This window comes from Amblyraja radiata, chromosome 11 (assembly GCF_010909765.2).
Source record: "Amblyraja radiata isolate CabotCenter1 chromosome 11, sAmbRad1.1.pri, whole genome shotgun sequence".
Classification (NCBI taxonomy): Eukaryota; Metazoa; Chordata; class Chondrichthyes; order Rajiformes; family Rajidae; genus Amblyraja; species Amblyraja radiata.
This window is the reverse complement of record NC_045966.1, coordinates 8,969,747-8,996,647: the sequence shown is the minus strand read 5'-3', so window position 1 is coordinate 8,996,647 and position 26,901 is coordinate 8,969,747. Positions and strand designations below refer to the sequence as shown.

Genomic DNA, 26,901 nt, shown 5'->3' with positions numbered 1-26,901 from the left:
AAGCAGGTAAAACAACAACGTTAAAATACAGTAAAACCAATCATAAAAAATTGGTTGCCAACCACTAGAATACCCCTTCAAGATTGCCAAGGGAACAATATTTAGCTTTCAAAGTACGTCATGCCATGAGCAGCCTGTCAGAATAGCGGCAGTTCGGATTTCACTTGTGATCACGGGACATTTCAACAGCCACAACAGTATCCAGCACAGAATAACAAATATGGGTGAGCCAAGCCTAACGTACAGGACAAGCATTTAGATGTTTAGCAGTCCGGTAAAATAGCAAGCCGACCGCAGTGGGAAAATTACCTTGCAAAATGTGCTACCGGTGCTCTATGTTAAAATAAGGCCTCTTATCTAGTTGGACAAGTCAAGATTCAGAATGTCAATTCATTGTTGCATGAATGTGGGATTGGCACGACAATGATTGAGGTCTTTTTATCCGATTAGCCTGAGATTTCTATACAAAGTTTATCTCCAACTTCTTGTGAGACTTTATTCTTGTGCAAGTTAAAAATTATAGCATAGAAATTGTTGCACGTAATGATGTTGCTTTAAAACCTTTATTTGCCTAGTTTAGCACCTTAAACAAACACCTTTCTTTGAGGGAGCAAGGGAGACTAATCTGTTGGATTGACCCCACCCTCCAAAACAAACATTTGCTCAAAACTGAAACTTACCGACAAGACTGTTCATCAGAACATTTTGATCTGTGCAAGGTTTTGTCGTGGTGGTGTCTTGATTAATAAATTCAAGGCTGTCTTGTAATCTTAAAGCACAATCAAAAACACAGGTCATTAATTGATAACAAAGTCATCCAGCAGAAAGCATAAAATAGCTCGGAGCTACTCACCATTAGCCAGAAATTTCTATTAAAAATAAATCTCAAACTACTTGCAAGACTTTATTCGTGTGTAATAAAAAAATTCTAGCATAGAAATTTGTGGGTGGCACGGTGGCGCAGCGGTAGAGTTGCTGCCTTACAGCGCTTCCAGCGCCGGAGAACCAGGGTTCGATTCCGACTACGGGTGCTGTCTGTACGGAGTTTGTACGTTCTCCCCGTGTCCGCTTGGGTTTTCTCCGAGATTTTCGGTTACCTCACACAGTCGAAAGACGTACAGGTTTGTAGGTTAATTGGCTTGGTGGATGTGTAGATTGTCCCTAGTGTGTGTAGGATAGTGTTAATGTGCGGGGAACGGTAGTTGGCGTGGCTCAGTGGGCTGAAGGGCCTGTGCAAGGTACAATTTTGTGCCTCTAAAGTAAAGAATTATTGCACATAATAATATTCCTTTAGAACATTTAACTGTTGACTATAAGGATGAAATTTTAAGGCATGGTATAAGAGGAAATATATCTACGTCATATCAGGTGTTGCGCTACCATTCATCATATGACAAGGCAGCACTTTCAGTTTTGTGAGTATTTCCCCTTTCCTCGCAATGTGAATGCGACAAAACTAATGTATACCAATCTTGAAAGGCAAATCCTCAGAATTACAACAAATTTTGAAAGGTTAGGCCGTCGCCAAAGATGATAATCGTCTCCATTCGCGAGACAGTGTTATAGGGTCAGATTTTGTTTCTCAGGAATATTATTAACTGGATCTTATTACTGGCTTCCTCATCTTACTGTAGCATTTCAAAATATCTCCTCGTCTCCTTAAATAACATGATACACCATGGTAACCTCCAACTCTGGTCACCTCAGTCAAAATAAATGATAATCAATATATTAATGTCAGAATCCGAAAACATAACTGGAATGCCGATTAGGAACTGGTAGCCGATGAGGAAAAGAGGAGATGCAACGAGACCTGGGTGTCATGGTACACCAGTCATTGAAAGTAGACATGCAGCTGCAGCAGGCAGTGAAGAAAGCGAATGATATGTTAGCATTCATAGCAAAAGGATTTGAGTATAGGAGCAGGGAGGTTCTACTGCAGTTGTACAGGGTCTTGGTGAGACCACACCTGGAATATTGCGTACAGTTTTGGTCTCCTAATCTGAGGAAAGACATTCTTGCCATAGAGGGAGTACAGAGAAGGTTCACCAGACTGATTCCTGGGACTTTCATATGAAGAAAGACTGGATAGACTCGGCTTGTACTCGCTAGAATTTAGAAGATTGAGGGGGGATCTTATAGAAACTTACAAAATTCTTAAGGGGTTGGACAGGCTAGATGCAGGAAGATTGTTCCTGATGTTGGGGAAGTCCAGAACAAGGGGTCACAGTTTAAGGATAAGGGGGAAATCTTTTAGGACCGAGATGAGAAAAACATTTTTTATATAGAGAGTGGTGAATCTCTGGAATTCTCTGCCACAGAAGGTAGTTGAGGCCAGTTCATTGGCTATATTTAAGAGGGAGTTAGATGTGGTCCTTGTGGCTAAAGGGATCAGGGGGTATGGAGAGAAGGCAGGTACAGGATACTGAGTTGGATGATCAGCCATGATCATATTGAATGGCAGTGCAGGCTCGAAGGGCCGAATGGCCTACTCCTGCACCTGTTTTCTGTGTTTCTATGAGTGTGGAAGTTAACTCGAGATACAGGGAACTGCAGATGCTGGTTTACAAATAACTAACTTTTCTACGAGGTTAACCAAGTTTTAACAAAGTGAACCATGTTTTCCAGCAACACAAGTTAGAAAATAGGTAAGATTGTTACCTTTGGATGCCATGTTAGAAAACAGGTAAGATTGTCAAGTTCTGACCAAGTAATATTTGGTGAATGTCGGTGATTAGTGATTTAAAATGGTAGTTTACAGCCAACATCATTGGGCAAAATTAAAAATGAACCAAGCAATGATTTTGAGGCATTCTTTTTACACATAAAAGTTATTTGAAAATGGAACAATAGAAATGGTACCCACGTATTCAAGCTTCCAGTCACACTGCCAGTAGTACGAGCTGTGAAAATCTTGCTGAGCATTAGTTGAGGCGGAGACCTGGAAGAGGAAAAAACAGAAAGGTTCAATTATTAGGACAACAATTTTTTTTTTAAATCAAATTTCCTTCAAAAATTAAAATACCAAATTATTTTTAATCCAAAAGCAGTGCCACAGATTCTTGATGGAATAGATAGTGGATTGTCTACACGAAGACAGGCAATATTTCTCTCTGCCCTAGCACACAACACTTGGACCACTTACATTGAGTATAAAGGCTTCATTATGCACTCTTGCAGGTGCACGAGGCACATTGCAGCTATGCAAAGTATCCTGACTGCAAAACTACCCATTCACAAATCCATACATGCCTTACACAAGCTGGTAGTGACTCATGGAGTCACAGGAAGTATGTGACTTGGAAAAGGACATTAATTACACATGAACATGTCACTTATGCTAACAGCCGCCTTTAACCCAACAAATCTAAAGTGGAAAACACAATGAAGGACTAAAATAGTAAGTTATTTGGAATAGACACTATTTTTAATGTTACCAATTAAAGATCAACGCAACAAATTGTTGGGAACGAATTAATCTCAGAGTCAAGAGTCAAGAGTGTTTAATTGTCACGTGTCCCAGATAGACAGAACAATTAAACTCTTACTTTCGTTCTTGCCTTCAGCAACACAACAGAATATGTACACATAGTACACTATGTACACTACATAGTACACTAACATAGCCATATAACAAAGGTGCAGCACACGATCAGGCCCATTATGTACGTGCCGAACATGATACCTAGATAAACTCATCTCATCTGTCTGCACGCGATCCAACCCTTCCATATCCATGCACCTATAGACAATAGGTGCAGGAGTAGGCCATTCAGCCCTTCGGGCCAGCACCACCATTCAATGTGATCATTCATGGCTGATTATCCATAATCAGTACCCCGTTCCTGCCTTCTCCCCATATCCCCTGACTCCGCTATTTTTAACTGCCCTATCTAGCTCTCTCTTGAAAGCATCCAGAGAAACTGCCTCCACCGCCCTCTGAGGCAGAGAATTCCACAGACTCGCCACTCTCTGTGAGAAAAAGTGTTTCCTCATCTCCGTTCTAAATGGCTTACTCCTTATTCTTAAACTGTGGCCCTTGGTTCTGGACTCCCCCAACATTTGGAACATATTTCCTGCCTCTAGCGTGTCCAAGCCCTTAATAGAAACATAGAAAATAGGTGCAGGAGTAGGCCATTCAGCCCTTCGAGCTTGCACCGCCATTCAATATGATCATGGCTGATCATCCAACTCAGTATCCTGTACCTGCCTTCTCTCCATACCCCCTGATCCCTTTAGCCACAAGGGCCACATCTAACTCCCTCTTAAATATAGCCAATGAACTGGCCTCAACTACCTTCTGTGGCAGAGAATTCCAGAGATTCACCACTCTCTGTGTGAAAAATGTTTTCCTCATCTCGGTCCTAAAATATTTCCCCCTTATCCTTAAACTGTGACCCCTTGTTCTGGACTTCCCCAACATCGGGAACAATCTTCCTGCATCTAGCCTGTCCAACCCCTTAAGAATTTTGTAAGTTTCTATAAGATCCCCCTCAATCTTCTAAATTCTAGCGTGTGCAAGCCGAGTCTATCCAGTCTTTCTTCATATGAAAGCCTTGACATCCATGGAATCAGTCTGGTGAACCTTCTCTGTACTCCCTCTATGGCAAGAATGTCTTTCCTCAGATTAGGAGACCAAAACTGTACGCAATACTCCAGGTGTGGTCTCACCAAGACCCTGTACAACTGCAGTAGAACCTCCCTGCTTTTATACTCAAATCTTTTTGCTATGAAATCTTATACGTTTCAAAACTTATCTAAAAACGTCTTAAACACCACTATCATAACTACTTACACCAGCACCCTTGACGGCGCGTTCCAGGCACCCACCTGTAATTACAAAAACTAGCCCAGCACATCTCCTTTAAACTTTGCCCCTCTCACCTCAAAGCCATGCCCTCAAATCATTGAGAATTGTTTTTCCAGCCTGGGGAAAAGATTCTGACTGTCTACCCTGTCAATGCCACTCATCATTTCATATACTTCCATCAATTCTCTCCTCAAACTTTAGCATTCATAAATGATAGGAACATAATTAGGCCATTTGGCCCATCAAGGCTACTGTGCCATTCAATCAGGGCTGTTCTATATCTCCCTCTTAACGCCATTCTCCTGCCTTCTCGAGAAAGCAATCCAAGCCATGCTGTAGTGTGGGGCAAGCTATGAATACTAGTCAAAATCTAAAATGTAGCTGGATCACGCTTTTACCAAGTTAATCCGGCCAAATTTTTGTTTTAGATTTAGTTTAAAATTTAAAAAGAACACTGGATTGTTCGCGTGGAACGGGGACATAACGATTTTACTGCCTGTTAGAACAGAAAGTCCTCATACCGGATCTGGTGAATCTTTAAAGTTGAACCTTTGTAGCTCATAGCCACAGAACCAAACATCATCTCACCAAGCATGTTGGCATCTGAGGATTGTCGCGAGCTCTGCAAAGAAAAAACACAAATTAAAAACAATGATAAAAATTCTTTAAACATTCAAAAACAAAAATAATCCTATTATATACCATCTGGGTAATAAATAAGATAACACAACAAGCAGTATCTTCACCAGCTAGACACAAAATGCTTGACTAACTCGGCAGGTCAGACAGTATCTCTGGAGAAATGGAATAGATGACGTTTCGGACCCTTCTTCTGACCCTTACATCAGCTGTATTGTCTGCAGTATCTTCCCCTTTGCTCTGTACATGAGATACACACTAAATGCTGGAGTATCTCAGCGGGACGGGTAGCATGTCAGGAGATAAGGAACGGGTGATGTTTCGGGTCCAGACCCTGCTTCAGACAGTACTTGAGTTTTATTTGATTGTATTTATTTATGGTATATCTGATCTATTTGGCTAGCGTACAGAAACAACGTCTCCCAGAAAACGTGACAATGATAAACCAAACATTTTAAAATATTCACTTGTATGTTGAACTGGTTGGTCTGCAACACTCTTTGGCCATTTCTACCTTAAAAACAATGATGAAAATCCCACAATGTGGGAGAGATGCGGAACGACGACTTAAACATTAACACAGTCCCTGTACATTGTGTTCACAAAGTTGTAGAAATGTTGGCCCACAGATTTCTGTAAAAACTCTTCCTGCCTCCCAAAGATGTCAATATTTTGATGTACAAAAGTAAAGCCAGACTGCCAAAGACAAACCAGTGCATACTTTGTAAATAAAATCACCGTACGAAACCCACGGATGCATTACTTATGGAAACGGCAAAGGTATTCAGCAAACGTTGATTCAACTGTTAGCAAACTGCCCATTTTCTTTCTGTTTCCATTTTCATAGGATACACGAAAATAGACTTTCGGCTTTAAAGATACAGCGCCGAAACAGGTCCTTCGGCCCGCCGAGTCCGCGCCGACCAGCGATCACCCCGTACACTAGCATTATCCTACACACTAGAGACAATTTATAGAAGCTAATTAACCTACAAATTTGTGCGCCTTTGGAGTGTGGAAGGAAAGTGGAGCATCAAGAGAAAACCCACAGGGTCACTGGGAGAACATACAAACTCCACACAGACAGGATCCGTGGTCAGGAAATAACCTGGGTCTCTGTCACTGTAGGGCAGCAACTATATCACTGCACCACATTGACAAATGTATACACTTTGTCATTATAGTGCTTAGTATGATTTTGATTTATTCATTGGCTGCGTTGGGGGACCAGGCCTCCTGTGTGACGGGTCCCACTTAGTCTAGTTCTTTATCAAAGGGAGTGTCATTCTCAAACTAAACAGCAATAAAGTGCAACAATTTGCAGTTAGATCTGCCATTATGTAATAGTTGTTTTTCTAAGAATCTCACGTTATAGAATATTATGTGATAAAAACAATCCTGTCAATACAGAAAATGGAGCTTGGGTCTAGAGTTTCAGACTAGCTTACAACCCAACAGTCTGAACATTGAATTCTCTGATTAACCCCACCCCAAATCCCACCCTCCTTGCTTCCAGCTTTCTTCACTACCCCCGCACCCAACCCCCACCACAATCAGGCTGAAGGGTCTCGACCCGAGATGTCACCTATTAATATTCTCCAGAGATGCTGCCTGACCTGCTGAGTTACTCCAGCACAGTGTGCATTTTTAACCAGCATCTACAGTTCCTTATTTCTCCACCCAATAGCATTTCCAGATTGCAGTTTATTTTTTCCAGGCGTTGGTTTCGAGAAACTAAAGGCAAGAATTACAATTGGTATATAGTAACCGCAGGCTTTACCTGGCATTTTGAGGACTGATCTTTCGAGTTGGATGTGGATGAAGAGGAGGATGAGAAGCTGTCCGATGAGCCAATGCAACTATTGCATTTCGAGTGGCAATATTTCTCCAGAATCTTTGTTTGGATCTCACTGCAAACTTTCTGTAAATAAGCAAGTTTTTATTATCATTAATAAAATAGTTCTGTTGAATCAGTAGAGTTGCAGCACCAGAGTCCCGGATTTGATGCTGACTACGGGCGCTGTCTGTACAGAGTCTGCACATGTTACATTGCCGGATGTGAAAGTGGAGAAAACATTGTCATTTTCATTGATAACCGCGGGTGCTGTCAATACAAGATACATTTATTTGTCACGTGTACCAATTGGGACAGTGAAATGTGTGGTCGCCATACAGCCATACAATAATAAAGAGCACAGAACACAAGAGTCTTTAACCCAGACATCCCCACACAGCGGGATCAAAGGTTCCCACTGTGAGGGAAGGTTCCAAAAATCCTCCTCTGTTGTCCTCCCGTGGCCGGGGGGCTCCCGAACCCCCCGCTGTCTCCGCTACGGGCAGCCCGATGTTCAGGCCCACTCGCCCGGCGTCGGGACTGGAGGACATCCTCAGTGGCTTGGACATCCGAGTCGGGCACCTCCTACCGGAGTCCGTGGCTCCCGAAGTCCGCAGGCCGCGCCGGACGGAGATGCAACGCTGCCGGCCCTCGGCAAAGGGCCCCAGGACTCCGCGATGTTGTTCAGCACCTCCCGCGCTGGGAGCTCTACGAACCACAGGTCCGATGTTGGAGCAGCCGACCAACGCTCCTGAGCTCCAAACGGCGATCCAGGTAACGCATCACCCGCCCCGCGGCGAATTCAGCGCCGCCACTTCTGAAGCTCGGGTCCCTGGCAGGAAAGGCCGCTCCAATCCAGGTGGTAGGCTGCGAGCAGGGGAGCGAGGACTAGACTCGAAGAATAGTCGCGTCCTCGCCAGGAAGCGACTGGGAAACAGTTTCCCCTTTACCCTACCCCCCTCTTCCACATAAAAAAGCTAAAGAAATCCCCAAAACAAACTTTAAAACTAACTAATAATAAAAAAGATTGAAAAACAAACAGACTGTAGGCAGAGGCTGCCTTCAATACGGCGCCCCTAGTGGAAACTCTGTACGGAGTTTGTGCGTTCTCCCTGTGACTGTGTGGGTTTTCTCCGTGTGCCCCGGTTTCCTCCCACACCCCAAAGACGTCTAGGTTTGCAGGTTAATTGGCTTCTGTAAATTGTCCCTATTGTGTAAGATAATAATAATAATAATAATAAATTTTATTTAATGGGCGCCTTTCAAACATCTCAAGGACACCTTACATAGTATATCGGAATAACATATAATCGGAATATAACAATAAAGACATCACAGAGACACAAATTAAAAACAGGATTCAATCCAAAAACAGAAAATCAAAAACACAGTGTGAAGAGAGAGCAGCGGCAGCCAAAGCGCGCCAGCGTCCACTCTCTCTTCACGGCAGCCATCTTGGACACAGACCTACAGGACTACAATTAGACAAAAAAAATCATCCCCCCACAGTGGATAGCACTGTGGAGGAAGGCACAATGTCCAGTCCCCACCCCATGTTCATCCCAAAGTCAGGCCTATTGAGGCCACCGCAAGAGAAAAATCAGGCAGCTGTTTTGTGTGAGTGTTACCAATCCTGCAGGTGGCAGCACAAAGGGAAACCTTTGGTGAGAAATTGACTGCAGTGAAGCTAGTTTCACCACAACATAAGGTGCTGTTGAATGGCATGGAAATGATCAAATCTATTCATCTTAAGTGGCAAGATCATGCACGTTGGCAAACATTCATCAAGATAAATGCCGCTGCATCCTTGTGTGTCCACAAGAGCATTGAAAAAGAATCATCGAAAGAAGACACAAAGTGCTGGAGCAACTCGGTGGGTCAGCCAGCATCTATGGAGAACATGGATAGGTGACGTTTCAGGTCGGCGCCCTTCTCGAGACGATCGATAGGTGCAAGAAGGAGTGGGTTGGTGAAAGAGAACCATCTGAAGCCACACCCCTGGGTTTAGCCAGCTGAGCAATGGAAAACATACATAGGTGTCTCAGGCACACCAAGCGTTTTGGTGACTAGTTCACACCGTATGCGGTGTGTGTATGGAATGAGCTGCCAGAGGAGGCAGTTGATGCAGATACAATAATATAATTTCAAAGACACTTGGACAGATTTATGGATAGGAAAGGTTTAGAGGGATATGTGCCAAATGTGGGCAGGTGGGGCTAGAGCAGATGTGGCATCTTGGTCAGCATGGCCAAGTTGGGCTGAAGGGACTGCTTCCATGCTGTATGACTGGATACAACATTACAACACAAAATAACTAAACTCCAAAAATCTTGAAATATCAAATATTAATACATTATATATAACATTTAAACTTGCAAATAAAAACCAAACAATTAAATAAAGCTTCCAAAAATACTAACTTAACACGTTGTATCTTCTCTCTCCCACTGAAATCAAAGGAGATGTCATGGTGCCAAGTCTAACCTGCTGCCTCAGCAAGGCCAGCAGTATAATCAAGGCCCCATCTCACACCAGTTCCCTCTTCTCCCCTCTCCCATCAGGCAAAAAGCACAGAAGTGTGAAGACGCACACCTCCAGATTCAGGGACAGTTTCTTCCCTGGAGAGAAGGAATGGGTGACGTTTGGGGTGGAGACACTTCTTCAGACAGTCTGAAGAAGGGTCCCATTGAGTTACTCCAGCATTTTGTGTCTATCTTCAGTTTAAACCAGCATCTGTAGTTCCTTCGTACACAGTTTCTTCCCAGCTGTTATCCGGCAACTGAACCATCCTATCAACAACTAGAGAGCGGTCCTGACCTGCCACCTGCCTCATTGGGGCCCCTCGGACTACCTTTAATCAGACTCTACTGGATGTTATCTTGCACTAAACGTTATTCCCTTTATCCTGTATCTGTACACTGTGGACAGCTCACGTACAGTCTTTCTTCTGCTTAGCTGCAACAAAAGCATTTCACTGTACCCCGGTACACGAGACAACAAACTAAACTAAACTGGTGAAGTATTTCCTCTAAAAGAGCAGGCGATTTAACACAGCTCAGTTTCTATTCCTGAACTCTGAGGATGTCCAATGTCAGAGCTCAATTAGCAAACGACCAGCAAGCAGCTGAGTGCAAGTGTAGCATGTCGGGATTTCATATGCGTGGGTGGGGAGAATCTCAAACAGTGGTATTTCCCAACAAATAATTTCCATCGTACACTCCTGGCTAAAACCTGCTACATATTGCACTCCAAGGGAATAGTCTGGGCAAACACAGCCCAGGGCGGCACAGTGGCGCAGCTGGTAGAGCTGCTGCCTCACAGCGACAGAGACCCGGGTTCTATCCTGGCCTTGGGTGCTGTCTGTGTGGAGGTTGCACGTACGCCCCGTGACCACGTGGGTTTTCTTCAGGTGCTCGGGATTCTTTCCACGTCCCAAAGACGTGCGGGTTTGTCGGTTAATTGGCTTCTGCAAATTGTCTGTCTTGTGCAGGATAGAACAGGGTGATCGTTGGTCGACGCGGACTCAGTGGGTTGTATGGCTTAATTCCACGCTGTATCTCTAAACTAATCCAAACTATAATTTCACCAGTGTGCTCCGGTTCCGTTCCACATCCCAAAGATGTGTGCGTTGGTTGGTTAATTGGCCTATGTAAAATAGTATACAAGGATGGGAGGCGATAGTGGGGTCACTTTGAACTAGTGTGAATGGGTGACGATGATCGGCAAGCACTCTGTGGGTGGAAGAGCCTGTTTTCATGATGCATCTCTGTACCGTATCTAAACTAAACCTCAAGACACAGAATTGGTCATTTAAATTCCCGTATAGACAAAAATGCTAAAAGCACATGATTATTCAAATCAGTTTGCATTATACTGAAATTGAAATATGCCCAAGTGTTGTGTGAAATGTGTTGTATTCAGTAGCCAATTATGAAAACACCTCAGCAAAGGTTCGTCGTGAAAGGCAACTTGTAATGACGATCAAAGCTGAAAATAGACCTGGCCATGGATGTGGTCTTAGAATCATTTACCAATATTGAAACTAATCTACTAGAGTTGACAATAACTTCCTCATGCTCTTATTTTCCTAGTTTCTCTCCCCCACGCATCTCACTTCTCCCTCACCTTTCTCAAATAATGGAATAATTACAAAAAATGTAAATATACAAAATTTATATTCTTCGAATTTATTTATGCAGTCCATGCCGACTATTTGCCTTGCGTTGACTAGTTTTCCTATTTTGCAGTATTGACCACTACTGGAAAGTGATGCACAAGTTGGAAACTGAGTTTCAATTTCCTAACATCACAAAGTGGCTCAACATAAAGTTTCATCCGTTCTTATTCTGAGGTTCATCAACTATTTCATCTACTAACCAAAACAATTCATCAGTGAAACAAATCTGTCCAGCACCTCAAATGTATGTGGAAACAATCTTATCTTATAACCATATAACAATTACAGCACGGAAACAGGCCATCTCGACCCTTCTAGTCCGTGCCGAACACGTATTCTCCCCTAGTCCCATATACCTGCGCTCAGACCATAACCCTCCATTCCTTTCCCGTCCATATAACTATCCAATTTATTTTTAAATGATAAAAACGAACCAGCCTCCACCACCTTCACTGGAAGCTCATTCCACACAGCCACCACTCTCTGAGTAAAGAGGTTCCCCCTCATGTTACCCCTAAACTTCTGTCCCTTAATTCTCAAGTCATGTCCCCTTGTTTGAATCTTCCCTACTCTCAGTGGGAAAAGCTTATCCACGTCAACTCTGTCTATCCCTCTCATCATTTTAAAGACCTCTATCAAGTCCCCCCTTAACCTTCTGCGCTCCAAAGAATAAAGACCTAACTTGTTCAACCTTTCTCTGTAACTTAGTTGCTGAAACCCAGGCAACATTCTAGTAAATCTCCTCTGTACTCTCTCTATTTTATTGACATCCTTCCTATAATTAGGCGACCAAAATTGTACACCATATTCCAGAATTGGCCTCACCAATGCCTTGTACAATTTTAACATTACATCCCAACTTCTATACTCAATGCTCTGATTTATAAAGGCCAGCACACCAAAAGTTTTCTTTACCACCCTATCTACATGAGATTCCACTTTCAGGGAACTGTGCTCTCTGGCATCTCCCATTCAGCCACTGTTGAATCCATCTTGCTACTCCACCATTAATACCCAACCATTGGACCTTCTTAACCAACCTTCCATGAGGAACCTTGTCAAAGGCCTTACTGAAGTCCATATATACAACATCCACTGCTTTACCCTCATCAATTTCCCGAGTAACCTCTTCAAAAAATTCAAGAAGATTAGTCAAACATGACCTTCCAGGCACAAATCCATGTTGACTGTTCCTAATCAGACCCTGCTTATCCAGATGCTTATATATATTATCTCTAAGTATCCTTTCCATTAATTTGCCCACCACTGATGTCAAACTAACAGGTCTATAATTGCTAGGTTTACTCTTAGACCCCTTTTTAAACAATGGAACAACATGCGCAGTACGCCAATCCTCCGGCACTATTCCCGTTTCTAATGACATTTGAAATATTTCTGTCATAGCCCCTGCTATTTCTACACTAACTTCCCTCAATGTCCTAGGGAATATCCTGTCCGGACTCTTCTATCCCTTTAACTAAACTCAGCATCTTCATCCATTTGCTTCATCTAATCCCATAATATTCTTGCCTAAATGAAAACACACAGTGCTGAGATAACTCAGCAGATCAGACAGCATCTGTGGAGAACATGGATAGATTATATTTCAGATTGGGACCCTTCTTCAGAGTCTGCAGAAGGTTACCGATCCAGAATATTTTCTGTTCATTCTCTCCACTGATGCTGCCCGACCCATTGAATTATTCCAGCACTGTGTGTTTTGTTCATCTCTCTCTCTCTCTCTCTCTCTCTCTCTCTCTCTCTCCCTCTCCCAAACCCATACCCACTACATGTTATAGTACCTGCCTCAACCACGTCCCCTGTCAGCTCAATCCATATACCCAGAACCCCCTGATTGGAAAAAGTTGCCCCTCAGTTTCCTATTACCTTTTTCATCTCTCGTTTTCAAATCTATGTCCTCTGGTTTTTTAATTCCCTACCCTGGGAAAAGGACTGTGCATTCACCCTATCAACTCCTCTCATGATTGTATCACCCCTCACGCTCTGCGCTCCAAGAAATAAAGTCCCAGCTTTCCCAATCACCCCCCTATAGACACCTCCCATCCATACCCAAGATGTCACCTATCCATGTTTCCCAGAGATGTGCCCGACCCACCGAGTTACTTCAGCATTTTGTGTCTTTCTCTCCCTACAGCTCAGGCCCTCGAGTCCTGGGAACATCTTTGTAAATTTCCCAATCAGGTTAATGACATCCTTCCCACAGCAGGGTGACCACAACTGAACACAATTCTCCAAAACGCAGCCTCACAAATGTCTCGTGAAACTGTAACGTACCGTCCCGACTTCTATACTCAAGGGTGGAAATCAATTCTTGCTCAAAACATCCACCCAAGTGATCATCATTGTAAAACTATATTCGGGACAAACATTTCCTCAGTTTAGAATCACATTTCCATTCACATGTGAGCAACTACACCCTTCTTTCTGCGATGTTTAGTCTCATTTTCTCAACAAGAGTTACAAACACGTCATCCTGCTGGATGATCATCATATGACTTCCTTAACAGCTCATGGGACTGAACTGCACAAAGACCAGAACAAAATCTCGTTGTCACATGATATAAAAAAAACATCCAGGACTGGGCAAGGCAGAGAATACTGCCATTATGGTGTTTAAACTTCAGATTTTAACTGCTTGTGAGATTCTGCTTTACTGCCATGCCAATGTTAACATTTGATTTCATGGCTGCAAGCGCTTCTGGAGAATGTAAAGAAGTTTGCAACATTACAAAACTATTATCATGTTTGCTCTCGGAAACAGACTCCAAAAATTCAATGTCACTATTTTAATTGAACAATGGACAGTGGGTTAACTTCCACTCATCGAGTCTTTTGATTTTACTTCAGGTTTTAGAGATAAGGCTCGGAAACAGGCCCTTCTGCCCATCGAGTCCACGCCGACCAGCCCGTACACTAGCACTACCCTACACACTAGGGACAATTCACTAAAGCCAATTAGCCTACAAACATGCACATCTTTGGAGTGTGGGAAGAAACCGGAGCACCCGGAGAAAACCCACGCGGTCACAGGGAGAACGTGCAAACACCGTACAGACAGCACCCGTGGTCAGGATCAAAACCGGGTCTCTGGGAATGCGAGGCAGCAACGTCAGTATTTCGCCCCATCATATTTCTCGATTTATATTAAATTGTAAAATATAATGACTCAAGTTTCTGCCCAATTAATAAACCAACCACAAGGCAAGCAGCTTATTCTGTGGAGAAAATACACACTCGAGCATCTGCTCCACACGTGTGGTCAGTTTTTCTCCAGGCCCGGCCAGGTCCAAGCACAAGTCACAGATGATTTATGACCAATTCCTCCTCAGCAGCTTTCATTGCCTTTTCCCAATAATACAATGTCATAAATCCTCGTGATTGCCAATGAAAATCGTGTGACATTGAGGTGGAGCACTCGGGGTTGGTTGGCAGCTGTTCCAGAGATCAGATGATTATAATTTTCGATAAGGAAACAAAAGTTAGGACATTATCTCGTCCGGTTTCTGTTGGAAGGCTTCTGACACAATTTAAAAATAATGCAGAACTAAGTTTTTACAATGGGTGGCTTTTTTTCCCCCCTCAAATAAACCTCCCAAACAAAAAAGGGGTATTAAAAACTGAATTTGCTTCAGAGATTTGTGTATGCATATATTCACGAAGCATTCATAAGTCCTAGGAGCTGAATGAGGCCATTCAGCCCATCAAGTCTAATTTGCCATTCAATCATGGCTGATCTATTTTTCACATCTCAGCCTCATTCTCCTGCCTTTGTCCAATAACCTCTGACACCCTTACTAATTTAGTTTAGTTTAGAGATATAGCATGGAAACAGGCCTTTGGCCCCCACCGAGTCCGCACCGACCAACGATCCCCGCACAGTAACATTATCCTACATACACTTGGGACATTGTTACATTTATACCAAGCCAATTAACCTGCAAACCTGCATGTCTTTGGAGTGTGGGAGGAAACCGAAGATCTCGGAGAAACCCCACGCAGGTCACGGGAGAACGTACAAACTCCTTACAGGCAACACCCTTGGTCAGGAACAAACCCGGGTCTCTGGCGCTGTAAGGCAGCAACTCTACCGCTGCGCCACCGTGCCGTCCTGGTGAAAGTTACCGTGTTACCAGAAAGGACACTCTGGACTGCTGAGATTAGTGAAGTCATGAGCCCCAACATCGCAGTTCTGAAGAGTTGCAGCCTACCCAACACCAAACCTTGCATGCAACCTCTCCGCTCTGCCGCTGCACCAACGTGCCGCCCATAATCACGAAAGATAATTAGATAAAGAGGGGAAAAAAAAATAAAAAATCAGACTTACTGAAGATGAAGTTTCTTCAGTTTTCTTGGAATCGAACAGTACATTTCTGCCTCGCCGCTCACAATCCTGGTAGACGATCAGCCTGATCTGGGTGGGATTGAATTCGGGAGCAGGCCAGCTTGGAAGAGAATGGTCACAGAGTCATTCATAATTACAACCAAAACAGAAATCTCCATTTACATGCTTTTCATAGCTTCCCATCAGATTCTGCTTGAGCACAGCATCCCAGAACACTTGATCACAACAACTTTGCAATCTGTTTTCTAATCTTGCCCGTACAATATCTTCTGCAGGTCAAATCCAGCCTGCTATTCCCATCTGGACATGGGCCACGAGAAATATACTGGAATCCTATTTCAAGTTGGTAGAAGTATACAAAACTACCAGACACATAGATAGGGTAGACAGTCAGAATCTTTTTCCCCCAGGATGTAAAATTCAAAGGCTAGAGGGCATAGTTTTTAGGCATACAACGTTGGAAACCGGCTCTTCGGGCCACCAAGTCCGCTCCGACTAGCGTTCACTCGGTACACTAGCACTATCGTAGACACTGAAGCCAATTTACAATTTACCGAGTCAATTAACCTAAAATCCTCTACGTCTTTGGAGCGTGGGAGGAAAGTAAAGCACTCGGAGAAAACCCACACATAGAGAACATACAAACAGCAATCGTAACATAGACACATAGAAAATAGGTGCAGGAGTAGGCCATTCGGCCCTTCGAGCCTCCACCGCCATTCAATATGATCATGGCTGATCATCCAACTCAGTATCCTGTACCTGCCTTCTCTCCATACCCCCTGATCCCTTTAGCCACAAGGGCCACATCTAACTCCCTCTTAAATATAGCCAATGAACTGGCCTCAACTGCCTTCTGTGGCAGAGAATTCCACAGATTCACCACTCTCTGTGTGAAAAATGTTTTCCTCATCTCGTCCCTAAAATATTTCCCCCTTATCCTTAAACTGTGACCCCTTGTTCTGGACTTCCCCAACATCTGGAACAATCTTCCTGCATCTAGCCTGTCCAACCCCTTAAGGCAAGGCAAGGCAACTTTATTTATATAGCACATTTCATACACGAGGCAGACTCAAAGTGCTTCACATAAAAACATGTCATACAATAAAATGAAATAATAAAATGAAATAAAATAGAACTAAAAGAAAAGAAAAGCAAAATTAAAAATGCATTATAAAAAGTGCAAAAGTTAAAAGTGCAATGTAGTTAAGATTTAGCTGAAAGCTAAAGTAAACATAAACTTAAGAATTTTGTAAGTTTCTATAAGATCCCCCTCTCAATCTTCTAAATTCTATCGTAGTCAGGATCGAACCCGGGTCTCTGGCACTATAAGGCACTAACTCTACCGCTGCACCACTGTAGATTTCAGGCGAGATGGGCAAAATTTAAAGATGAGCGAGACTTTTTATTTTTAATTTTTTTTAATTTTTATTAAACAGAGGGTGGTAGGTGCCTGGAACGTGCTGCCAGGAATGGTGATGAAGGTAGATGCAAAGTGGCATTTAATAGGCTTTTGGATATGCAGCGAATGGAGGGATATGGATCACGTGCAGGCGGAGGAGATCAGTTTAACTTGGCATCGTGTTTAGCACGGACATTGTGGGCTGAAGGGCCTGTCCCTGTGCTGTACTGTTCTCGGTTGCATGGGGGTTGGCAAGAATGTATCAAGACTTGGTTGAAAACCAAAGAAAGGATAAATGGGAGATACACACAAAATGTCGGAGTAACTCAGCGGATCAGGCAGCATCTCTGGAGAAAAGGGATAGGTGACGTATCGGGTTGAAAACCTTCATCAGACTGACCCTGAGTAATTCCAGCATGTTGTGTCTTTCTTTGGTGTAAACCAGCATCTGCAGTTCCTAATTACACAAGGTTAGACAGGGATGGGTGATAGAGGACGATTCAAAGTTTTATACCTAACTAGTCCAACATATACTTACAATGATATAGTCACAGACGTCAATGTATTTTAATTCAGTACATTATATAACGTGCTAAAGGAATAACAAGTCTTCCCAGCTTCTTGCCTATTTTCCTTGGGTTGTGTTTTATTATTTAAACTGCTAGAGATTGTTTATAATGAGACCTAAGAAAATCCTTCATAAAAAGAGCAAATAGTTTAAGTGGCAGAGGCTTGGGTTTGATCCTGACTACGAGTGCTGTCTGTACTGAGTTTGTTCGTTCTCCCTGTGATCTGCGTGGGTTTTCTCCGGGTGCTCCGGTTTTCTTCCACACTCCAAAGACGTCCAGGTTTGTAGGTTAATTGGCTTTGGTAAAAATGGTAAATTGTCCCTCGTGTGTAGGATAGTGCTGTTGTGCGGGGATCGCTGGTCGGCGCGGACTCGGTGGGCTGAAGGGCCTGTTTCCACGCTGTATCTCTAAACTAAACTAAATATCAGCATCATAGAAATTTCATTTTTTACAATTCTGCATTACAACCGTCAGGGAAAGTACCCCACAGCCACCCACCCACCATTACACTGTCAGAAGTTGAAAACATTTTGCAAGTGATCTTCAAGAATGTAGTCTGCATTGAGAAGCTGCAGTTCAGACAAGTTTCAGCGAATAGTTTTCACTGGGAGCGCAGAAAAGTTAATGGACTTAGTGGGGTGGGGTGTAGGAAAGAACTGCAGAATTACACTGAAGAAAGGCACAAAATGCAGGAGTAACTCAGCCGGACAGGCAGCATCTCTGGATAGAAGCAATGGATGACGTTTTGGGAAGGGTCTCGACCTGAAACGTCACCCATTCCTTCTATCCGGAGATGCTGCCTGTCCCGTTGAGTTACTCCAGCATTTTGTGCCTATCTTAAATGGACTTGGGGCGTGACAGTCATATACCTTTGCGTTAGTGACGTTTCAAGGAAGGTCTGATCCTGTGGAACATTTTGAACCAGTTTGGAAAATGAAAGGGCCAAATTAATCAGGCACATGTTTTATAAGCATGCTGTTTGCTAAAATATGTTGTTTTAGCTAAGAAAATGAAATCCTCCTTTTCCTAGTCGAAAAATTCTCAGCTATGACTTGGACTGAGTGCCGAAGATTACAAGCCTAGCCTAGAGAATAAACAACATATTGTGTTAAATGAAAGCTGTAGAATGCAGGCAGTGCATAAAGCTGGAGATTCATGCTGCATACAACACTACTTTCATCAGTAATATTTATAGATTTGCTGCCCACTCATTTGCTGTACCCATTACAACGTTGCTGGAATTTTCAATTCCAAACCAACTGCAACTTTATACCGAAGATAGACATTTAATGGTGGAGTAACTCAGCAGGACAGGCAGCATCTCTGGAAAGAAGGAATGGGTGACGTTTTGGGTCAAGACCCTTCTTCAGACTGAACGTGAGGGGCGAGGGAAACGGAAGGGTGATGAAGGATGCACAGAACAAGTAGGGTGTGAAAAGGACAGATCAAAGCAGACGATGATCAAGGAAATGTACAATTGATGGAGGAGGGGAAGTACAACGAGGCTTACAAACAGTAAAATTAATCAGTTGGATATCTTGGCTGGGGGAGTGATGGAGAGAGAGGGGCAGCATAGGTTCCTTGAAGTTAGAGAAACCAACTTTCATACCGCTGGATTGTAAAGTTGCCCAAGCGAAGTATGAGGTGATGTTCCTTCAATTTGCGTTTGGCCTCAACTTTATGCCAGTCAATTAAACAAAAGAAAGGGAGTGGCAGTTTGGGAGAGTTTGTTTCTCTTCATTCCTCAAACCTTCTGACCCCACCATTCTGTATCCAGAATTTATATTCATGCTCATCAGTTTAAAGGAGCAAAATTAGGCCATTCGGTCCATCGAGTCTCCTCCAGCATTCAATCAGGGCTGATCTATCTTTCCCTCTCAACCCCATTCGCCTCTATCATCTCCACATAACCCCTGACTCCCTTATTAATCAAGAATCTGTCAATCTCCGCTTTAAAAATACCCAATGACTTGGCCTCCAGCCGTCTGTGGCAATGAATTCCAGATTCACCACCCTCTGACTAAAGAAATTCCACTTCATCTCCTTTCTAAAGGTACGTCTTTTTATTCTAAGGCTTTTATTTTATTGAGAGGTGCTCTACTCTCCCACTAGTGGAAACATTCTCTCCACATCCACTCTATCCAGGCATTCCCTATTCGGTGTGGGTGTGAGGTAGTATACATTTTAAAGACCCACAACTAAATGTGTTTCAGCAAAGATAGACATAAAGTGCTGGAGTAACACAGCGGATCAGGTAGCATCTCTGGAGAAAGTGGATAGGTAACTTTTCAGATCTGGACCCTTCTTCAGACGGTTGAAAAATGCAAATTCAACAGGTGATGCCCTGAAACAAACAGCACAAAGTATTGACCTCATCCAAAGGCAGCATGAAGATGACTGGTAAAACAGGAAAAAAGATACAGGGATAGGAAAAAAGTGAGAGAATGCAAGAGATTGCAGGTGCTGAAAACTGGAGCAAAATGCAAACTGCTGGAGGAACTCAGTGGGCCAGGTTGTGATGAAGGGTCCTGACCTGAAGCAACACTTATCCATGTCCTGCAGTGATGCTGCCTGACCCAGTGTTACTCCAGCACTGAGTGTCTTTATCTGTGGAGGGGACGTTTGGCATTTGCATTGGATCCCTGTAGCACGACTGAGGGAGTGGATCCCTGTATCACGACTGAGGGAGTAAAGGGAAGATAGTGGGGAGAAGGATAATGGATTAAGGCAGGTGAAAGAAAGACATTTTCTTCGATGGAGATTAAATTTTATGCTGCAGCTATTATCAAAAACTGGTGTCGACAGATTAATATAATGTGGCTTGGGTGAAAATCCCCAAACACCTGTCCGACAGATCAGAAACACTCTTCAGGAGTCAGTTGTGGATTTATTAATGACCACTGTCCGCAGAAGACTTAATGAACAGAAATACAGAGGCTACACTGCAAGATGCAAACTGCTGGTTAGCCACAAAAACTGTTTGCCAAGAAGTACTTAAAAGAGCAACCACAGTTCAGGAAAAAGATGGACAGATGAGAGGAACATTAACTTAAATCAGAGTGATGGCAAGAGCAAAGTATGGAGGAGAGAAGGAACGGCTCAAGATCCAAAGCATACCACCTCATCTGTGAAACACGTTTGGGGGGAAGTGTTATGGCCTGGGCATGTATGGCTGCTGAAGGTACTGGCTCACTTATCTTCATCGATGACCCAACTGGTGACGGTAGTAGCATAATGAATTCTGAAGGGTATAGACACATCCTATCTGCTGATGTTCAAACAAATGTCTCAAAACTCATTGGCCGGCAGTTCATTCTACAGCAAGACAATGATCCCAGGACATACTGCAAAAGAAACAAAGGACTTTTTCAAAGCTAAAAAATGGTAAATTCTTGAGTGGCCAAGTCAATCACCCGATCTGAACCTAACTGAGCATGCATTTTAGCTGAAGAGAAAACTGAAGGGTACTAGCTCCCAAAACAAGCATGTTAAAGATGGCTGCAATACAGGCCTGGCAGAACATCACCGGAGAAGACATCCAGCAACTGGTGATGTCCATGAATCGCAGACTTCAAGCAGTCATTGCATGCAAAGGATATGCAACAAAATATTAAACATGACTACTTTCATTGACATGACATTGCTGTGTCCCACACATTATGGTGCCCTGACTATGTGTAAACACTGCTGTAATTTGTACATGGTGAAACCAAAATGTATAAAAATGGCCTTTATTAAAATCTGACAATGTCACTTTAACCACATGTGATTTTTTCTATTCCAAATCTCAAATTGTGGAACACAGAGGCAAATAAATAAATGATGAGTCTTTGTCCCAAACATTATGGATAATATGCCAAAGTGCTTCACAGTTACATTATCAAAGTTTCACATCAAGATCAAATAGAACAAGTTGTCCTACAACTTTATGCTGTGCACGCCATACGCAAGAAGAAGAAGGTCAAGACACGAGGAGAAAACAACATTTTTTTGAGCGACAGCTTAAATTTCTGAGCAGGAAATTACTGAGTTTACACTTAGCCAAACAAGGCAATGAAGAAGAGAAGAAGGGTCTGAAAAAGGATCTCAACCCAAAGCATCACCCATCCATGTCCTCTGAAGATGCTCCCTAACACCTCAATTACTCCAACACTTTGTTGGGGTGGGGGTTCTCATAAACCTGCATCTGCAGTTCCTTGTGTCTCCACTGATCAAGAGTTCAGTTTGCAATGACTGAAAAGTTAGAACTTTGTGAACGCACAGAGGTTGGTCAGTGGCAGGGCTTACGAGGTTATGCATGCGCACAGTTTGCGTGGTGTGAGCGTGGGTGTGTGCTTGCGTGCGAATGCATGTATGTGTGCAATGTTTTAGTTCAAGTTTTAGAGATACAGCGCAGAAACAGGCCCTTCGGCCCACCGAGTCCACGCCGACCAGCGATACCCAAGAACTATCCTATACACTAGGGATAATTTACAATCATTACTGAAGCCAATTAACCTACAAACCTGTGCTTCTTTGGAGTGTGGGATGAAACCGCGGCACCCGGAGAAAACCCACGCGGTCACGGGGAGAACGCACAAACTCCGTACAGACAACACCCGTAGTCAGGATCGAACCCGAGTCCCTGACACTATGACGCAGCAACTGTACCGCTGCGTCACGGTGCGGCAGTACTGAATGGGATGGAAAGTGCTCGGGAATTGGTGGAGTTATCACTTGGGCAGCAGAGGTTTGGACGGCCACAGGTTTGAAACAGTATTGAGGAGGGTGGTCAGAATTTCCAATTGGCACCTAAAAAAAGACAAAAACACGGATAGATAAAGGTTTCCGCAGCAAATGAGTTGGGTAACACTGAAGGGGCAAACATTGGGTGGCATTAGTCATTATTTGAAGATTATCTCAAGATTCAAAAGGCTAAGAAATTGAGTGTACCTTGGTACACGTGACATTAAATTAAACTAAACGAACTAAATATTGATCATTGAAGATCAGTGATCAAGATTCTTTTAAAAGATTGATAAATGCATGCTATTAAGCTAGGAATTGGATTAAAATGTTACAAGCACTCAAATTGTTTCTATGGAGTTGTGCTCACAAGTTATAGGAGTAGAATATGGCCATTCAGCCCATCGAGTCTACTCCGCCATTCAATCATGGCTGATCTCTGCCACCTAATCCCATTCTCCTGCCTTCTCCCCATAATCCTTGACACCTGTTCTAATCGAGAATCTGTCTATCTCTGCCTTAAAAATATCCACTGACTTGACCTCCACGGCAATGAGTTCCGCAGATTAACTACCCTCTGACTAAAGAAGTTCCTCCTCACCTCCTTTCTAAAAGAGCGCCCTTTAATTCTGAGTCTATGACCTCTGGTCCTAGACTCTCCCACCAGTGGAAACATCCTTTCCACATCCACTCTATCTATGCCTTTCATTATTCTGCAAGTTTCAATGAGGTCCCCCCCTCAACCTTTTAAACTCCAGTGAGTAGAGGACCAGGGTTGTCAAACGCTCATCATATGTTCCTCAGAATGAATCAGGTTCTGCATCTTGTGCGATATTTTTCCTCTTTGATTTCCTCATACAATGATGATGATGATGATGATGATGATGTACTTTGGAATACGTAGCTTGATGTCTTGTGCCTTCCACTATTTCCCCACATTTAGCTTGAAGGATGTGGTGGTGACAGAACAACGATACTATTGATGAGGGTTTGAATGTATGCTATACAGTACGCTGGTTGCCAGAAATGGAGGGGACAAAAAATACCATTTCCTTGCACTGATGTCTTTCATTTTAATTTGCATAAACAAAAATCACACACAAAGTTATTGAGTTTCAGCAAAACCTGATTAGATCCAGTCAACCAAATTCTATGATAACCATCCTTCAATTTGTAAACTGGCAGAAATGAGTTAAAACCTGCGACTGGATTTAAAACAGTGAGAGATTTAAAAACAATGCATAAGAGCAGCATTTGTTATACAGTTTATACACAGTAGCACAGTGGCAGAGTTGCTGCCAGGGACCCGGGTTCGATTCTGACTACGGGTGCTGTCTCTACATCCTCCCTGTGGCTTCATGGGTGCTCCGGTTCCCTCCCACACTCCAATGATGTGGAGGACTGTAGGTTAATTGGCATTGGTAAAATGCCCCTAGAGTGTAGGATAGTGCTAGTGTACTAGGCTGGTCGGCAAGGACTCGGTGGGCCGAAGGGCCTGTTTCCACGGTGTATCTCTGCAGACTAAAGTTCCCTCAGGTTATTTCTCCAAAAAGGTTTTGACACAATTGGAAGACCGCATTGTGTCTTAAACAGATTAACCCCCCCCCCCCCCCCCCCGATAATGCTGCCCAATTCTACGAAGTCTCACAAATCTCCTGAGATCCAGACGAACATCTCTTATACTGTTGGGCTTTAATGCCTAACACACACGCTACACAACCTCAACAAAATAAAATATGTTAAAAACAACACCTTCTCACTGTTGGAATCCCATCTATAAGTTTCTGCGCTTCACTACCCCCTTCTCAACTGCAAGCCAGGGAAGTTGGATTTAACAGGAAAAGCTTTGCCAAACAATTTAAACTGTCCATTTGTGTTTTTAAATGCTCACACATAAATAAATGAGAGAATATCCAATGCACAAGATCAAGATGAATAATTATTTAAAATAAAATACCTGGGTAACATCGTTGTTTGGGAAGTCCAGCAATGTAATGCACAGGAAGGCTTCTCTAGCATGCACACCCTTGCTAATAATAGCTGTGTATTAGGTTCATCCTGCAGCACAGGGCTGTCAGGTGACACACACACACACACACACACAGATGAGAACAGCACTCAGTCAAAGGTAATTCCATGTTCCACCGCATAAGCAGCACAGGAGCTTGAAATCCTCCAGGTTTTCACTCTCTTGGACACGAGCAGATGCCGCTTAGTTTCAGAATCATTCCGCAAAAGATATCACTCCACGGCATTGGAAGTGGTTACTTGCTTCTGAAGATCAGAGCTGCTGCTTGTTTATGGCACTCAGCTACCCTGCTCCCAAATGGCCAGGCAGTTGGATGATTGGGGAAGGCAGCAGCAGGCACCTCCCCAGCCCCACCTCTCTGCTCTTCTTCCCACAACCTTCGGCTTCCATGTATCAGGGTGCTGCCCCCCGAATCAGCAGCTCTGACAGACAGCCCCGTGTTGCCTCCAAGCTGGCACGCTGGCCCATCACGTGAGCCCGCTCAATGTGCCACCTGGACCCACATGGACCCTTGCCAGCCAATGCTTTCACGGGGAAGCCTCCCCCAGCCCACACTAGCCGAGTTCAACTCCTCACTCGCTTTCATTTCGCTCGCTAACAAAAACCCTGCACATTCACCCAGCTGAACACAACGCCACTTGTTCAATGTCCTTTGTCTAATAGAATAGAATAAATAAGGCGTAGTTTATCAAACAATCCTATGCAATACTGGCTGGTACTGAGATTTTTCTCCTCATTTGCAAAAAATCTAAATATATATATATTTTTAAAATTAGTAATTAAGGACGCAGCAATCAATCCATTCATGACCATTTAATAAATTGGATAATCTCCTTTTACATAGTTAAGAATTATGGCAGCAGAGTGATGCAGCAATAGAGACCAGGGTTCGATCCTGATTACGGGTGCTGTCCGTACGTTCGATCCTGACCACGGGTGCTGTCCGTACGGAGTTTGTACGTTCTCCCCGTGACTGCGTGGGTTTTCTCCGGGTGCTCCGGTTTCCTCCCACACTCCAGAGACGTGCAGGATTGTAGGTTAACTGGCCTCTGTAAATTGTCCCTGTGGTGTCGGATGTAAAAGTGGGATAATATTCTTGTTTGGTCCAGGTGTTAGAGGCTACAATATGATCAGCCATGATCATATTGAATGGCGGTGCAGGCTCGAAGGGCCGAATGGCCTACTCCTGCACCTATTTTCTATGTTTCTATGTGGAGAGGGCAGGAGAATGGGGTTAGGAGGGAGAGATAGATCAGCCATGATTGAATGGCGGAGTAGACTTGATGGGCCAAATGGCGCCTATCCCTTATGAAAACATGGAACTAGTGTGAATGGGTGATCAATGGTCGGCATGGGCTGAAGGGCCTGCTTCCACGCTATGTTTCTAAACTATACTAAACATACTTATTTTTAGTGGTGGTCCTCAAATGGGGTAAAGGTTTATTAAGTGAGGGTGGCAACAACAAATATACTTCTGACTGCACGTTTTAGAAAAATACAAGGGGAACACAGGCTATGATCTATAATACAATAAACTGGGTCATTACAACTGTGCGGAGACGTTTAGTTCATTAATTACGTAAAGTAGGTTAGAAAAACGGAATGTCATCAGTCACACTGGGGAGCAATACAAGGGAGAAATATATGGTAGAAATGTCCACTGTGATCAGATTGCTGCCTGGATTAGCTGGTATTAGCGGCATGGATAGGTTGGACAAACCTATGGATCCAAACCTTTGGGTGCTGCCTGACCCGCTGAGTTACTCCAGCATTTTGTGTCTATCTTAGGTCGGACAAACTTGGATTGTTTTCTCAGGAATGCGGAGGTTGAGGGGAGACTTGATAGAAGTACGTTAAATGATGAGAGGCATAGATAGGGTAGACAGTCAGAGCCTCCCCCCCCCCCCAGCGAGGTGGAAATGTCAATGACAAGGTGGGATGGGTAAAGCTTCAAAGAAATGTGCAGGGTTTTGTTTTACACACACACACACACCTGTTTGTAGTTTGTTTGGTGTTTGTTTGTTTTTTGCACAAAGTCCGCGAGCATTGCCACTTTTCATTTCACTGCACATCTCGTATGTGTATGTGACGAATAAACTTTACTTGACTTGACTTGACTTGTAAAATGGTGGGTGCCTTGAACACACTGCAAGGGTGGTGATGGAGGCAGACACTTTAGTGTTTAAGAGACTTTTGGTTACGTACGTTGATATGCAGGAGGAAATTAAGGGAGGTAGACAAAAAATGCTGGAGAAACTCAGCGGGTGAGGCAGCATCTGTGGAGAGAAGGAATGGGCGACGTTTCAGGTCGAGAACCTTCTTCAGACTGCCGGCAGTAGAATTAAGGGATATG

General features: G+C 43.5%; 1 protein-coding gene across 2 annotated transcripts in view; it reads right to left on the bottom strand.

The window, feature by feature from the left end:
- fnip1 (folliculin interacting protein 1) overlaps nt 1-26,901 on the bottom strand; it is a 96,226-nt gene that overhangs the window by 42,048 nt on the left and 27,277 nt on the right. For both annotated transcript variants that reach the window (XM_033029285.1, XM_033029286.1), the window contains exons 2-6: nt 15,806-15,923; nt 7,230-7,370; nt 5,332-5,432; nt 2,867-2,941; nt 681-769 (exon numbers count right to left, since the gene is read on the bottom strand). In XM_033029285.1, the coding sequence (XP_032885176.1) occupies nt 681-769; nt 2,867-2,941; nt 5,332-5,432; nt 7,230-7,370; nt 15,806-15,923 (524 nt within the window). The remainder of the gene's footprint in view (nt 1-680; nt 770-2,866; nt 2,942-5,331; nt 5,433-7,229; nt 7,371-15,805; nt 15,924-26,901) is intronic.